The sequence below is a fragment of the Protopterus annectens genome, chromosome 5.part0 (assembly GCF_019279795.1).
Source record: "Protopterus annectens isolate FY-2018-M chromosome 5.part0, PAN1.0, whole genome shotgun sequence".
NCBI classification, from domain to species: Eukaryota; Metazoa; Chordata; order Ceratodontiformes; family Protopteridae; genus Protopterus; species Protopterus annectens.
Window position 1 is genome coordinate 379,937,886 of NC_056735.1, and position 14,178 is coordinate 379,952,063.

General features: G+C 34.4%; 1 protein-coding gene across 1 annotated transcript in view; it reads left to right on the forward strand.

Annotated features, from left to right (window-relative positions):
• The first annotated feature begins 12,054 nt into the window (after positions 1-12,054).
• CPOX (coproporphyrinogen oxidase) overlaps positions 12,055-14,178 on the forward strand; it is a 342,309-nt gene continuing 340,185 nt past the window's right edge. The window contains exon 1 of the mRNA XM_044072354.1: positions 12,055-12,704. Within this exon, the coding sequence (XP_043928289.1) occupies positions 12,194-12,704 (511 nt within the window). The 5' untranslated portion in view covers positions 12,055-12,193. The remainder of the gene's footprint in view (positions 12,705-14,178) is intronic.

A 14,178-nucleotide genomic window follows, 5' to 3' on the forward strand; every position in this document is an offset into this window, starting at 1 on the left:
TATATATATATATATATATATATATATATATATATATATATATATATATATATATATTGAAATATATATACATATATATATATATATATATATATATATATATATATATATATTGAAATATAAGATTGTTGATTATGCAGCTAATTTGTCATGGCATACTATGTCTGTATGTGAATTAAAGCACTTGATAACTCTTGACTCGGATGTTGCCGTTGGTTGCTTGGATCGCATACAGGGTTTTTTTGAATGCTTGTCTCAGTGGATGAGAACTGAGACGTAATGTTTAAAGTGGCTGGGGGTATGCGATGAGCATTAGCTTGGTTTGTTAACTTTAGATGGCTTCATTTTCAGACTTTTCATATTAGATATTCTGTGCTGGATTCACAGATAATTGTTTATGGGATGAAAATGAAGTCTGAAAAATGCATTGAATCAACAGCATGAGAAGCGGATATGTAATGGTGACAGCTAAATGCTTCTTAACAGTGCTGCGATGTTTGTGTGGTTTTGTGTTTAACTGATGAATCGGGAAATGTGTTTGAATTGGATTGAACAGGTGAAGGTTGATTTCTTGGTGTATGCATGAACTTGCTGAGGTGGAGTCCTGAAATGGGAAAACTGTGGTTGAGAAGGCTAGGGAGTCTGTTGTTGAAAGTGAAAAGCGGGAAGGCAGCTTTCTCGTGAGCAACTAGAGGTGAAGCTTTTCAAAGCTAAAAAAGGTCACGAGCTGCTTTATTTTTTTTTAACTAATTGCAGAACCGTAATATTTGTTTAATGTTGCTATAGCTACTGACAACAAAGCCAATGATTGGCTGTTGCATTTCTATTGGAAATGAGGAAGTTAAACTAAGAAAATGACTGCAATATTATTTAGACTTACTATCAAATCATTTTATAACTTACTAACCAGAATATTTGCTAAAGGTTGTATAAATGGTTGAAACAATAATTTATTAATCGGGTCTATATTAGATCAGCGAACACTTAAAAAAGCGAATGCTGATTGATCGAACTTATGTAAGCGAATGTTTAAAATATCGAAGCAACAGAAACCCGAATTTTTTCCCGGCGAAAGAATTTGGTTGTCCGTTTCTGTTGCTTCGGTATTTTCAGTGCTATGGTGGAAAGTTACGGGTCAGATTCAGGTAAGTGTGCTTAAGGCAGGTTAGGTGAGTTAGGGTTAGGGCGCGGGTTAGGTATGTGTGCGATTGTGTGGACATGAGGGTTAGGGTGGGCTAGGTGGGTTAGGGAGTGGTTGAGGTGAGTGTGTGATAGTGACGGACCTTAGGGTTAGGGTTTGGGTTAAGGTAAGTGGATAGTTAGTGGTGTGTGTATAGTTTACTGTAGGGTTAGGTGTCAGATTTTAGGTGTATGTGTGTGGATTGCTGTTTGTTTGGTGTGCTTCTGTTGTGTGTATGTGGTTTGGATCAGTGATTTTTTTCCCTAGGAAAAAAAATCACTGATCTGACAGTTCGAGATTGTAAGCTTTCACTTACATAAGTTCGATCAATCAATGTTCGCTGATCTAATATAGACCCTATTAATCAATACTGAAAAGACATTATAAAGTAGATAATGTTTTTCTGCAAAATATAGTCTACATTTGTTATATAGCTTTGAATGTTATAATTACATATGATTCTCTTAATTATTTCATTTATAGACATGACAGTTTCTACTGTTATATTAGTTGTACATATTTCTGTTATGTGCATTGATTAAATGCCACATAGTAATGACACAAAGAAGACTTAAACCTTAAAAATAGTAATAGATATACACTATTGAATAATTTTGAATGGCAATATATGATGAGAATTTTTTTAATAGTAATATGTTACCTATTAGAAGTCTTTATGCAATTACTTTTCTAACATATATATGTGACATAGTTGAAATGTTATGCCATAATGTGTATATAAAGGAATATTCACATAATAACCTTAAATAACAGGTCACATATGAATAGTACAAACATAGCCATTCACTCTATGCTCATAATATACCAATACTCATTTGTATATTATACTTGCACAGAATCTCAAGCTCTGTTACCTTAACACAAGGATTGATGGCGGATGAAAATAGGGGAAGAGGGAAAGAATGAGAAGAAAAAAGGAAATTATTAAACTATTTTAAGTGTCTCAGAAATAGATAATGGCAATGATAAGGAAACAATCCCTTTTATACTGTAACATATGTAATTTGGATCACTATTAATATAGCATAATACACAAAATTGTTTGTACCAGCTCATAAGCAATGCAGTTATGACTTATAATTTATATTGCATGAATTGGCAATTGATGGAAGGTATGTTGATATTGAATAATAATTAAATTGTTTCAGAAACACATATTATGCTATTGCAGTTGGTTATGACAGATGATATTTTTCTCATCTTAATGGTTTTCAAATAGAAAATTTACTTAGATTATAAGTTGATTGTTGGAAATTAAATTCTGGTAAGTCTAACAATAAAGTGTCATAAATTACATTATTTTCACAACAGTCTTCTTTAAAATTATAATTTAATTATGGAGATCAGATAAAATGGGAACGAAAGTTAGGGAGATTGGTGCAACAGATTTATTCCTATCTATTGGACTAGGAATGCTTTTCATTCCATGTTGGATGTGAATCAAAAATGCACTACTATATGATTTACCTTAGTACCTAAATTCAAATTTAGTTTTATTAAGCCTGACATATTTTTTATTGCTTTTTTTGAAGAGAATATTGTTGACTGAGACAGTTGAATGTATGCAAGTGATTATAAAACAAACATTAGAGGAGGAGTGATATATATTAAAAATAACATTATAACAATTCTTTACCTAAAAATAATTTGATATGGACTTTACATTATCTTTAAATACTAATGGCTTAAATAATCCAAACAAGAGATCTAATTTATTAAAATATCTAAAGTTAAATAGAGCCCACATAATATTCTTACAGGAAACACATTTTAAAAAGAATGACAAATTCATATGGAACCCAAGTGAATATATAACTCTAACTTCTTCCTCATATAAATCAAAGACTAGGGGGGTAGCAATATTATGGAAAAAGAGTTTTCTAAGCCCTGAAATTATACACAAACATGTAGATAATGAAGGTCTTATAGCTATTATTATATTGAAATTTAATAATAGAATATGGGCATCAGTAAATTTATACTGGTATCCCGGTACTGGGGTAGGAACTGTCAAGAAACATTTAAATCTAATAACAAGTATATCTAAAGGTAACTTAATAATAGCTGGAGATTTTAATTGCATCACTGATACTTTGGAAACCACAAATAAGAAATCTCCATGCCTATCATCAACTACAAAACTTCTAAAAAGATGGATTGAGGCATTAAAATTAAGTGACACCTATAATACTAAAGGAAACAACTCATTACTATTTTCTCATCAAGATTACAGATTTGGAACCCAAACCAGTATAAATAAAATATATGTTTCTCAGGATCTTTACTCTAAAATCTCATCCTTTTCAATAATCCCATGCTCTTTCTCGGACCATAACATTTTAAGTTGAAGATTCAAATAGGCTTTAGACCATTAACACTCACTTCTAGAAATCCATCATATATTACTAAAATTAAAGAACTTAAACAATGGTTAAACAATGAATTTCAACTTTTTTTTAGATATTAACTACAAACCAGAAGTAACCATTGTTATGGTAAGGGATTGACTAAAAGCTTATATATATGGTAAAACCCTTAGTTGGTTCAAAAACAAAGTTAAAGAATGGGAATCAGAATTACAAGAACTACAAAATGAATTTATTATATAAATTTAAAAAGGATTTTACCTGGTTTTAAAACAAAAAGAAAATAGAAGATTTAAAAGACAATGAAATACTAACCCATAAAACTTAGCCATGGAAAGATTAAAAATAAGCTTTTATGCAACTTCAAAGCATCCACATAATCTAGCCAGGAAAAAGAAAATTCAAATTAAAGCTAATTCTATTAACATCTTATATGAAGATGAAGGTAAGAAAGTTTCAGAAATAGGTGATATTTTAGATGCATTTAAAATTCATTATACAAAACATTATAAAAGTGAAAGCACTACAAACGAACATTTAAATATAAGAACTATTATTCCTAACATCAATAAAATATCTAAAGAATTAAAAACAGAATTGGAAAGACCTATTACATACAAGGAAATCACAGATAGGATTAAAGAAAGCAAAACTGGTAAGGCCCCAGGGATAGATGGATTAATAGTAGAAATATATAAACTTTTTCCCACAAGTATAACTTAATTGTTACATAAAACATTACTTGAAATACAAACACATGCAATAATTCCCCCCTCATGGAGATACTCTTTAATCACTCCTATTTTAAAAGATAACAAGGACTCTAGCTATTGTAGTTCTTATAGACCAATATCATTGCTGAATACCGATTACAAATTATTCATATCAATTATAGTAAACAGAATAAAAGTTCAAATATCTAAAGTAATCGATTATGATCAAACTGGATTCATATGTAATAAACACGTACATGATAACATAAAAAGGATATTGACATTAATTGATTACCTAAATAGAGAAAATCAGGAAGCTTTGATAATTGGATTGGACATAGAAAAGGCTTTTGAGTCTTTAAATTGGGATTACTTAATCAAAATACTAGAAGTATTTGATTTCCCCCTCTCTTTTATCACACTTATAAAAAAGGTCTATGAAAAAAACTTAACTTACGTTAAATTGGGACCCTTTAGTTCAGAGCCAATCCAGATTACTAGTTGCACTAAACAAAGCTGTCCTATGTCACCTATTTTATTTGGACTAGCCATAAAAATACTTGCTATATCAATAAGAAGTAACCCAAAGATAATAGGTATATATATATATATATATATATATATATATATATATATATATATATATATATATATATATATATATATATATATATATATATATATGATATAGTTCTAAGATTATGCTCTTTGCTGATGATGTTTTCCTTACCTTGCCCAATTCAAAAGAAGTTCTAGATGAAATAGATTTACTAATAGAGAAATTTTATAAGCTCTCATGACTTCATTTTAATAAATCAAAATACTTGTTATTGAGTAAGAAAGGGAATGCAAGTAGGTTGGAATCACATTATAGGCGAAGAAATCACCACCTTAAATTATTTAGGGATTGTTTTATGTGGAAACATAAATGAGACATTAAAGGTTAATTATAGAAAATTATAGATATAATTAATTCCCTGATAAATAAGTGGAATAATATATTTATACATTTTGAAGATAGATTATAACTGATAAAAAATGTATTAAGTCCTAAAATTCTGTATGTAGTACAAGCTATCTTGTGAATGCCTGAGAACTGTTATCTTAAGGAAATAACTTCAATATTATTGAGATTTCTATGGCACCCAAAAAGAAATAGAATTGCATTATCACATCAGATAAGACAATAGGATCAAGGAGGACTACATTTCGAATCTTATATAAGAGCTTCCTTACTTAAAACTGTAATAGACTGGATAAATCCTGAATATACATCAAACTGGAAACTATTACATTCCACTATAATAACAAATGAAAACAATTTGTCAAAAAATACCTTAGTTATAAACAAAGATAATAAGATATGGTATTCATTTAGTTTAAACCTACAATATAATATAATGAAACCTACTAAATTAAATCTAGTTAACCACCTTTTTGATAATTTTAGAAAATGTGTTAATATGAACATAGACTTAAAGACTTGTTTCATAACTTTAGTACCTTTCAGTACTACTAAGAACTTCCCAGATAGGATGCATAGAGATACTTTTACTTCTTGGGAACATAAGAACTTAATATGTTGGCTGCACTGCATACAGAATGAACAAGTCTTATATGCACAAACATTGTCATCAATTTATAAGCTAACTTCTCATGACTAGTTATTATTACAGAATGTTCTGACATACTCCAAGGATCTATGCAGAATAATAAATAACTCTTCCTTTAAAAACTCTCCAAAATGTATATGTGGGCTGTTCAGAATCATTTATAATAATGCACATATGAAAAATGATATCTCATAGCTATATAATATAATAAAGAATTACAAATCAGCCCCTAAAACAACTTATTGGCAATATATTACTAAAGGAATTATGCTACCTTTATCAGCAGAAAACAAATCAAATATATTGTTATCAGTTAAATTAACATCCTATTCTCAATACTGGAGAATATTTAATTCTGGAGAATATTTAATTCCTGCATAGATCATTCCTAACCCCTGATAAAATTCCAAAAGTCAATTCTTCTAGTAAAGGGTTATGTTGGAGAGGTCAACGAACCTTTATGGCAGATTAGAGGTTCAAACATTTTGAAATGATATTAACAATTTCATACAAGCAGTTTTCACAGATACAATTGTTATGACTAAGGCTTTAATTTTACTGAATATAAATGAAGGTCCTTTATGAATAAAACAAATTTATATCTACTGTGGAAAATACTAGCAATAGCTAGAAAATGTATAACCAGGAAATGGAATTCTAATGCAGTGCCCACCAGGGACGACTTCTTATGCCTGTTGAAGAAGACAGCATTAATGGAAATAAAAGCAAAGAACTAAGAATATTTCCTAAGCCATTAGTTAATAATCCATGGAAGAAAGTTTTGTCATTGATAGACACATTACAATCGGATTCAGACTCCTCCTAAAGACATATATATTAAATGTTATGACTTATTACCAATTGCTCAAACCTAATACTATTGAAGTCAAATCATGTCAAGCTAAATGTAAACACTGTATATAGTTAATCAATTATTCTGTTTATTTATTTGTAATCAAAAACCTTTTGTGTTATATTTTCAAACTAAAAATTAACTGAGTAAAAAAAAAGAAAAAATTAAAAAAAATGAATGATAGAAAATATGACAGAAGAAATAAGTATATTATCAAAGGACCACCTCTAAAATTTGTAGACATTAATGAATGATACTGCAAAAATATACTTTGCAGTGTTTTTTTTATTATTATTATTATGAAAAAGGGAGATGTAGTAGATAGATCCTTGTAAATTATTGCTGCCACCCATATGTTGGTAGATCACGAAGTTTGGTTTCTCGATTACTGAACAGCTTCAAATCATGTGCGATGTTAGGATTCAGAAAATCATGTAAAAGAGGTGAAATCAAGCCTACAAATGAGGTGGTACCTCCAAAATAGGTACATTATGTGAAGCAGAAAATCAAGACTTAAAATTTTGTATCTTTAAAATGGTACAGATGAAAGATTTCCATGAGACTGCAGGTAGCAATGAACTAGTTTTACATTATTTTCGAGAGGGCTTTAGCAACGGCAGCAGAAACCAACAATGATTAAATTCCACATTATTCCAGCAAAAATAATGTAGCTGAGAAACCGTGTGTTTATGTGCGTACGTGCGTGTGTGTAAAGAGAGAGACAGAGCATAAATTACATAAAATATTCATGTATATAGTGACGTATAAAGATATGCAGATAGGAGCATGCGTGAATGGGTGTGCCTTCTTTGAAGGTTGGGCATCAGGCTGGCAACTCAGCACCGTAAAAATCCACTGACAATCATTAGCGGACTGGAGTTCCGCTGTGGCGACCCCTAACCGAGAAAAGCTGAAAGACATTCATGTTTATACACATATATTAATTATATGAGAGACACACAAACACACAACACACTACATAGTTACCCACCACTCACTTGCATTCTTTACTCACAAATGTACAGGTATTTTCCAGGATTGACAATTACGTAACTCGAAAGTTTACCTCTTTAGGAAGAATGTTCTTCAGTCTGATGCTGTACTGTACCACTCTAAACTATCTCTCAGACATTAAGAATTTCTAACCACTGTTGGTGGTAAATAATAGTAACAAGTATAATTTTTTTTAACAACCTTCAGTAGGTATAACGTAACACATTTTGACCATACTGAGGGGGTCCTATTCAATATTGTTAGTAAGTGTTCCACCATTTTTTTGCACATCATGTTATGAAAAGGCAGTGCAGTGCTCCTTATTTTGGAGATGGAAGGCTTGCAGCTATGGCCAGTTCACCTAGAGCATGTAACTGAAGTGAAACTAGACCATCTAAAAAAATGAAAGCCCACAAGTATGCCCCAAGGTACCTCTCAACTGTCCAGATTTTTGCAGAATGTCCAGATTTTTGCCCCATATTTCCAGTCTGTTTCTCACAAAAATGTTGGTTTTCTGGCAAATCGCTGAGGATTGAAGTCACTAAATAATAGTGAATAATGGCAGACATTTGAGTTTCAGACTTCATATCCTTCATGCAAAACCTGTTATTCTAGTAACTTTCTAATTTTATAAAAGGAATATTTAAATTCTGTTCCTATTTTTAGCCCCATTATTTATCATTTTGTCCAGTTTTCTTGCACTGAGAGGTATGGCCCAAACCCCAGCTGCATACTACATTTTTCAAATAGTAGATCAATCAATCAATAATGATTGTTAGGGTTACCACGTCAGAACAGCTACCCAACTGTACAGTACCACCCCTTATACCTCTAGGTGAAAGAATTCTGGACAGAGACAACAATAATGGGGTGACAAAGGCTCCATATCATAGACAGTTTGACGACCGTGCCCTGGCCCAGCAATCAAGGAGGCTCAATCCTCACCACTAACACCAGGGAGGTCGTCTCATAGAAGAGAAAAGGATAACTAATACACACAGTACAGTACAATTTCCCTTAAGTGCATACAGAGATCACAGTCAGTCTGGGGCTGGTTCCTTCCTTGCTCACCAGGTCCCCAATAAGACTCCCCAATGGCACATTTATATGGTCCAGGTCTCAGCCTAACTGGGCAAGCTAAAACCTCCAGTACCCTCTCTGTCCAACCAGTGCTTCGTGTCCCTGCCAAGTAGCTGACACAACACACACACACTTTGAGATAAGTATTTATACAACTTCACAGACACTCCTGGGAAAGGCTGACACAGATTCTCCAACTGTGCCCCTTTATCCAGACTATACAGTAGTAATTACTGCCACCACCCAGTTAATAATATCAGCTATTAAAAGGCCCTTAAAAGGGTGTCCAATTATTACTGTGCAATATTAATATCCAATGGTAGTATGACTAACAGTCAAGGCTTACTTTAGAGTGGCCTATTACAGTAACCTCTATAAATATGCAATGTATTCTAGAGCTTATCTCTACACAAAGCAGTCACAGGTAGAAGGTTTTAAAAATATTTAATAATAAATTATTAAAACACAAGACAAAACTACTACACCACAGAGATATCTAAGAGTTCAGATATCACACAGAAACTTAAAATAATACAGTAGGACAGGTCTGATTTCAAAGAAAAATACCTAATTAATCTTTACTAGCTTTAACTATTCCTACAAGAAATCACAGTGCTAAAACTTACATGTGAGCACAAGGCAGAGTGCTGATAAGTTGGATATCCAAGATCAAAATGCTTTTTCTCTTGTGAGAAATAGTATTTAAATATTACTAACAAACATGCCTCTAAGGCCGTCCCCAAATTACATCATTTTTGACACTTGGGTTTTCCCATGCAAACAAACTGCATTATTTAGCCATCTAACACCTGCTCAGAATTTTATAGGTTCATAGGTAGGTACTAGGCTATTAGCCCTAGGGTCTATATAAGCCTAGCCAAAAAGGTACCCTGGCTTTCACCACCCAAGAAAATTATTTTCCCGTGCCCCTGTCGAGCAGAGCCACAGAAGTGATCCCTGTGAATTTCCTATTTCCCATCCAATCATCAAGAGTGCTAATGAGGAGCTCTGTTTGACATAGATAGGTAGTTTGTTCCAGAGTATGGGAAGTCTCTGGGACAGGAATCTATCCCTCCAGCATGTTCTGTTTATTGTGGTGACAAGGTTTAGGTCCTTAGAGCGTGTAGATCAGAGGGATTGGGATTTCTTTAAGTGGAGCATGTCCAACAGCTCTGGGTTTGACATAGCTTTGTATGCTAGGCAGAGATCGTCTCTGAGTAGACGATATGGGACAGAGTAAAGCTGGAGATTTTTGAGACGGTCTGCGTAGGGCATCTGTTTGAGGCCAGTAATCCTCTTTGTGAGTATTTCTGTGGCCTTTCCAGTTGTTGTAGATGTCTTGTGAGGTACATATCAAAAGAGGCATTGTAATCTATGATGGGTCTAATGAGGGATGAGTAGAGGGGAACAATGACCTCTTTTTTTCAGGATGAGAAACCTTTTGTGATGAGGTGAGCCACGTAGAAGGATTTCCTGATCAATGTGGCAATGTGACTAGCAAAGGACAGACTACTGTCCACCTGTGTCCCAAGGTCTCTTATTACACTTTCGGCATTAAGCAGACTACCACTTATGTGGTAGTTCATGGGTACAGAGTTTTTACCAAAGGGGATGACAATACACTTTTTGGCATTGAGCTTTCAGGCCATGGCATTGACACCAGGCATCTGTCTCAGTGAGGCCCTTTTGTAGTATGTCCACATCATTAGGAGTTTTGATTATGGCTCCTAGTTTGGAGTCATCTGCAAACTTTGTTAGCCAAAGACCTTCTGTGTTAGCCTGTACTTCAGAGAAGTAGATACCAAACAGGAGAGGATCCAGGACTGAACCATGTGGTACTCCACTTGTCACTGGTCTTAAGTCAGATTTGGAGTCTGCTACTTTCACAGTGTGGGTGCTGTCCGTGAGCCTGTTGGCAACCCATCTTGTGACATAGGGATTTATACCTAGTTTAGTGAGCTTAACTATAATTTCAGAGTGGGGATACAATAGAAGACATTTCACATATACATGCTAGCAGAAACCAGAGCAATAAAGCACATTCCACATCTAAATTCTGATTATAAACTTTAGACTTAAAACAATGGACATGAAACCTTCATCCAGCCACTCTGGAGCCCAATTCTAACATGAAAGGATACAACATGCTTCAATGGGCCAGTAAAGTGCAGTGTTGTCACATATTTTGCAATTCCACATTTCATAATATACTTTTACATTCAAGAAAACATGCCTGCATTTTACATTTGTTTACAAATACCAGAATTATATATCAAATTCTATTTGACTAGGCTGACAGCCTTCGCCCATCTCTCCCCAGTCGTCACAGACAGGTTTTAAATATAGCTCTTATAAACTCAGAAAGTTAGTAGAATAACCGTGTTTATACATTTTTGAATGATATGAAGTTTGATATTCAAATATGTCATTTTAACATCCTCTCTCCTCAATGATCTGCCAGAAAAAATCTCAAATTTTATGGGAACGAGCCAAAAATATGAAGCAAAATCTGGTTATAGTGCGAAATTTTACAGATACCCACAGTACAAACTTTTAATTTCTACCATAAAGTAGAGGAGCAAATATACAATAAAATGGAATACTGCTCGCTCTCTCATCTTAACTGATCATGGACAAATCTCAACGAACTCAGGAACAAGTCCAGAAATAATCAGGGATAATTTTAAAATATTAGCAATATTAATTAAGACATTGACAGAATAAGAGAATGTGGATTAATATTCTGTAAAAGAAGTCTACAAAACTGACTTATACCATTATGAGCAATTCACATCACCACCTTTTCTCCAACAGCCACCAGTTTTCAGGAGGATTTAAGAGGGACATATCTAAAATTTTAGTAAAAATCGGGGACAGTTGAGTACTATGAATATATAATTCAGTCAGTACGCGTGAACGAATAATGCCATCGAAATGTAGTATACATCATAAAACGATGTACTTCTTTGAAGTATTCGGCAAACTGGAATCTCATCTGGTATTTCAGATAAACCGCTAATTCAAAATTCAGGGGGTAGGAAGGCTCTTATTAGCCAGGGTGGGTACCTGATGACAAACCGACTTGCCTCCGAGTGATAAAACTCGGACTATGTCAGGAGAACTCTATCGGAGAATGTAGTTACGTTATCGGTCGTTGCTACTCTACCTTCCAGGGTACACTTCGAGTCTACACTACATTTCCCAGAATGCACAAGTATAAGGGAGGGCATCTTAGTTGAGTTGTAAGGCGGGTCCACGGTAGGTTTTGTGTTGTCTGCGGCAGCGCAAGTAGAGCATTAGCACGTTACTCAAACAGAAACAGAAGGGTTTCACCTCCGTAGGTGTAGTTGTGATAGTTCCAGTTGTAGTAAAACATGTGGTCAGGAGTCAATGCCTGTAGAACTGCAAGGGCAGTTTCCTTATGTTTACGTAGAGGTACTGTGATTGCGAAACACAGTGTTCCAAATGAATGCCAGAGTACTTTCTTTTTAAATAACACGTCTGCAGCACGTCTAAATACAAAATGTCTTTATTCCGCGGCTGCTGAAAATGCCAAAGACAAAACTGGGAAAAAAGCCACACGGTCATTCCTTGTAGCCACCGGTGCTGCTGTGGTAGCGGGGCTCGTAGCCGGGTTTAGCCACTTTCAGAAAGCTGAAATGGTGGCCAAACCTTCTTCACCTGGAGAGAGCAATGATATCTTGGAACGGTGTCGGTCTTTTATGGCCATGCCAGTGACTGACATCAAAGTCTTGCAGGAGCATAAGAATGACATAAAGACAAAAATGGAACTTATGATCATGGAAACCCAGGCGGAAGTTTGCCGAGCTTTGGCTGAAGTGGACGGTTGTGACTTTATCGTTGATCGCTGGGAAAGAAAAGAAGGTAAACTTTCCGATACTTGTCTGTTATAGTTGAAGGCACGAATACAACATAAGTGAGGTACATACAACATTAATGTCTTGTAATGCAGTAATACGTGGTAGATTTATCTGTATAATGTTTGCTCAACTAATTTTGGAGGTTTTACTACTGCTCGTACTAAAAACATGAGTTAACGTGTTGTAATTCAATAATGGATCTTGCATCGTTACAGTTAAGGAATGTTGTGTGCGTCTTTGAAGTTTAGCTGTCATCTGGGATTGTTTCACAGAGATTTGAGTACGTGCAGTTATTCACGTGTTTCGGCTCCTTTCAGTGTTATCATGGAAGTATATTTGGTAGTTTCCTATTCATTGCTTTCTTTGTAGCTTTCATGCATTTAATTGTACGTGCACACACATGCTAACTAGCTCTCAAACTTCTACACACACATGCTTAACTGGCTCTCAGACTTCTGCCTTACACTGTACACACATACCTCTAACCTCCAGAATCTGTGAGCAAGGCACCAAATCAGCGACCCTTTTTAAATAGTGGAACTATAAACTTTGAAAATTGAAATAATTGTATATTAACATGTATTTTCTTAAGTAAAAGAAGTTTTGGTCTGTAGTGAGTGCTTATCATTTTTATTGACTGCAATCCAGCACCTTAAAAGTTTTGAGACAGTCAAGGAGGTCCCTGAAAATCTGAGGCACTTGAGGGGCATGCATCAAAAGTGTGGAACACCACCTTTTATAATCTGTAGTAAGGGTCAGACTGTGAAACAGTGCTAACAAGTTTCTAACTGCTTAGAAACTTGCAGCTTGTGCTACTTTTTTTTTACTGATTTATGATTTAGTAATTACCATTCCAATTAATGTGTGAGAGGCCCTTTCACTTTGGAACATGAGCTTTTTTTTAAACTCAAATGAGAAGCATTCCTCATAATGAAGTATATTTGAGAAGTGTGGGGACACATTTAGGAAGTTATTGTGAAAGAGAAGTTAGCATGTTGCAATGTGCGTCCTTTTGTGTTGAAATTTCCACAGCATAATTGATTGCTGCATATCAAAAGTCTGTATTTGCAGGCTGTCCAGCCTTCCGTAGTCTGCTAATATAGGTGGTTACTATGAATGAAAAGTTAGTAGTTAAGGTAATGGTCAGCTAGATATTATGCAAATGGGTGAGGATGAGAGTGCTAGTGTCTGTGTATAATTACTGGGACTTTTGTGTTTGGGGAGTGTAAGAGTGTGTGTTTACTGCTTGTGAACACTTTCTTTGACGTCTTACCTGTTTACCAACTCTACCAGCAGTGCTAATGAGGATCTGATTTCATTCTTGACAAGATTATGGAACAGCTTACCAGCCCAGTGCTCCTACCTTCTTCCAGACCTAGGAGAAAGAAAACCTGGAAAGGGCCCTTAGTGGCCATTACTGGTTCCTCAGATCATTTACTTTTGGCTCCATAACCCATTGGTGTAGTCCCTTAAGCCAC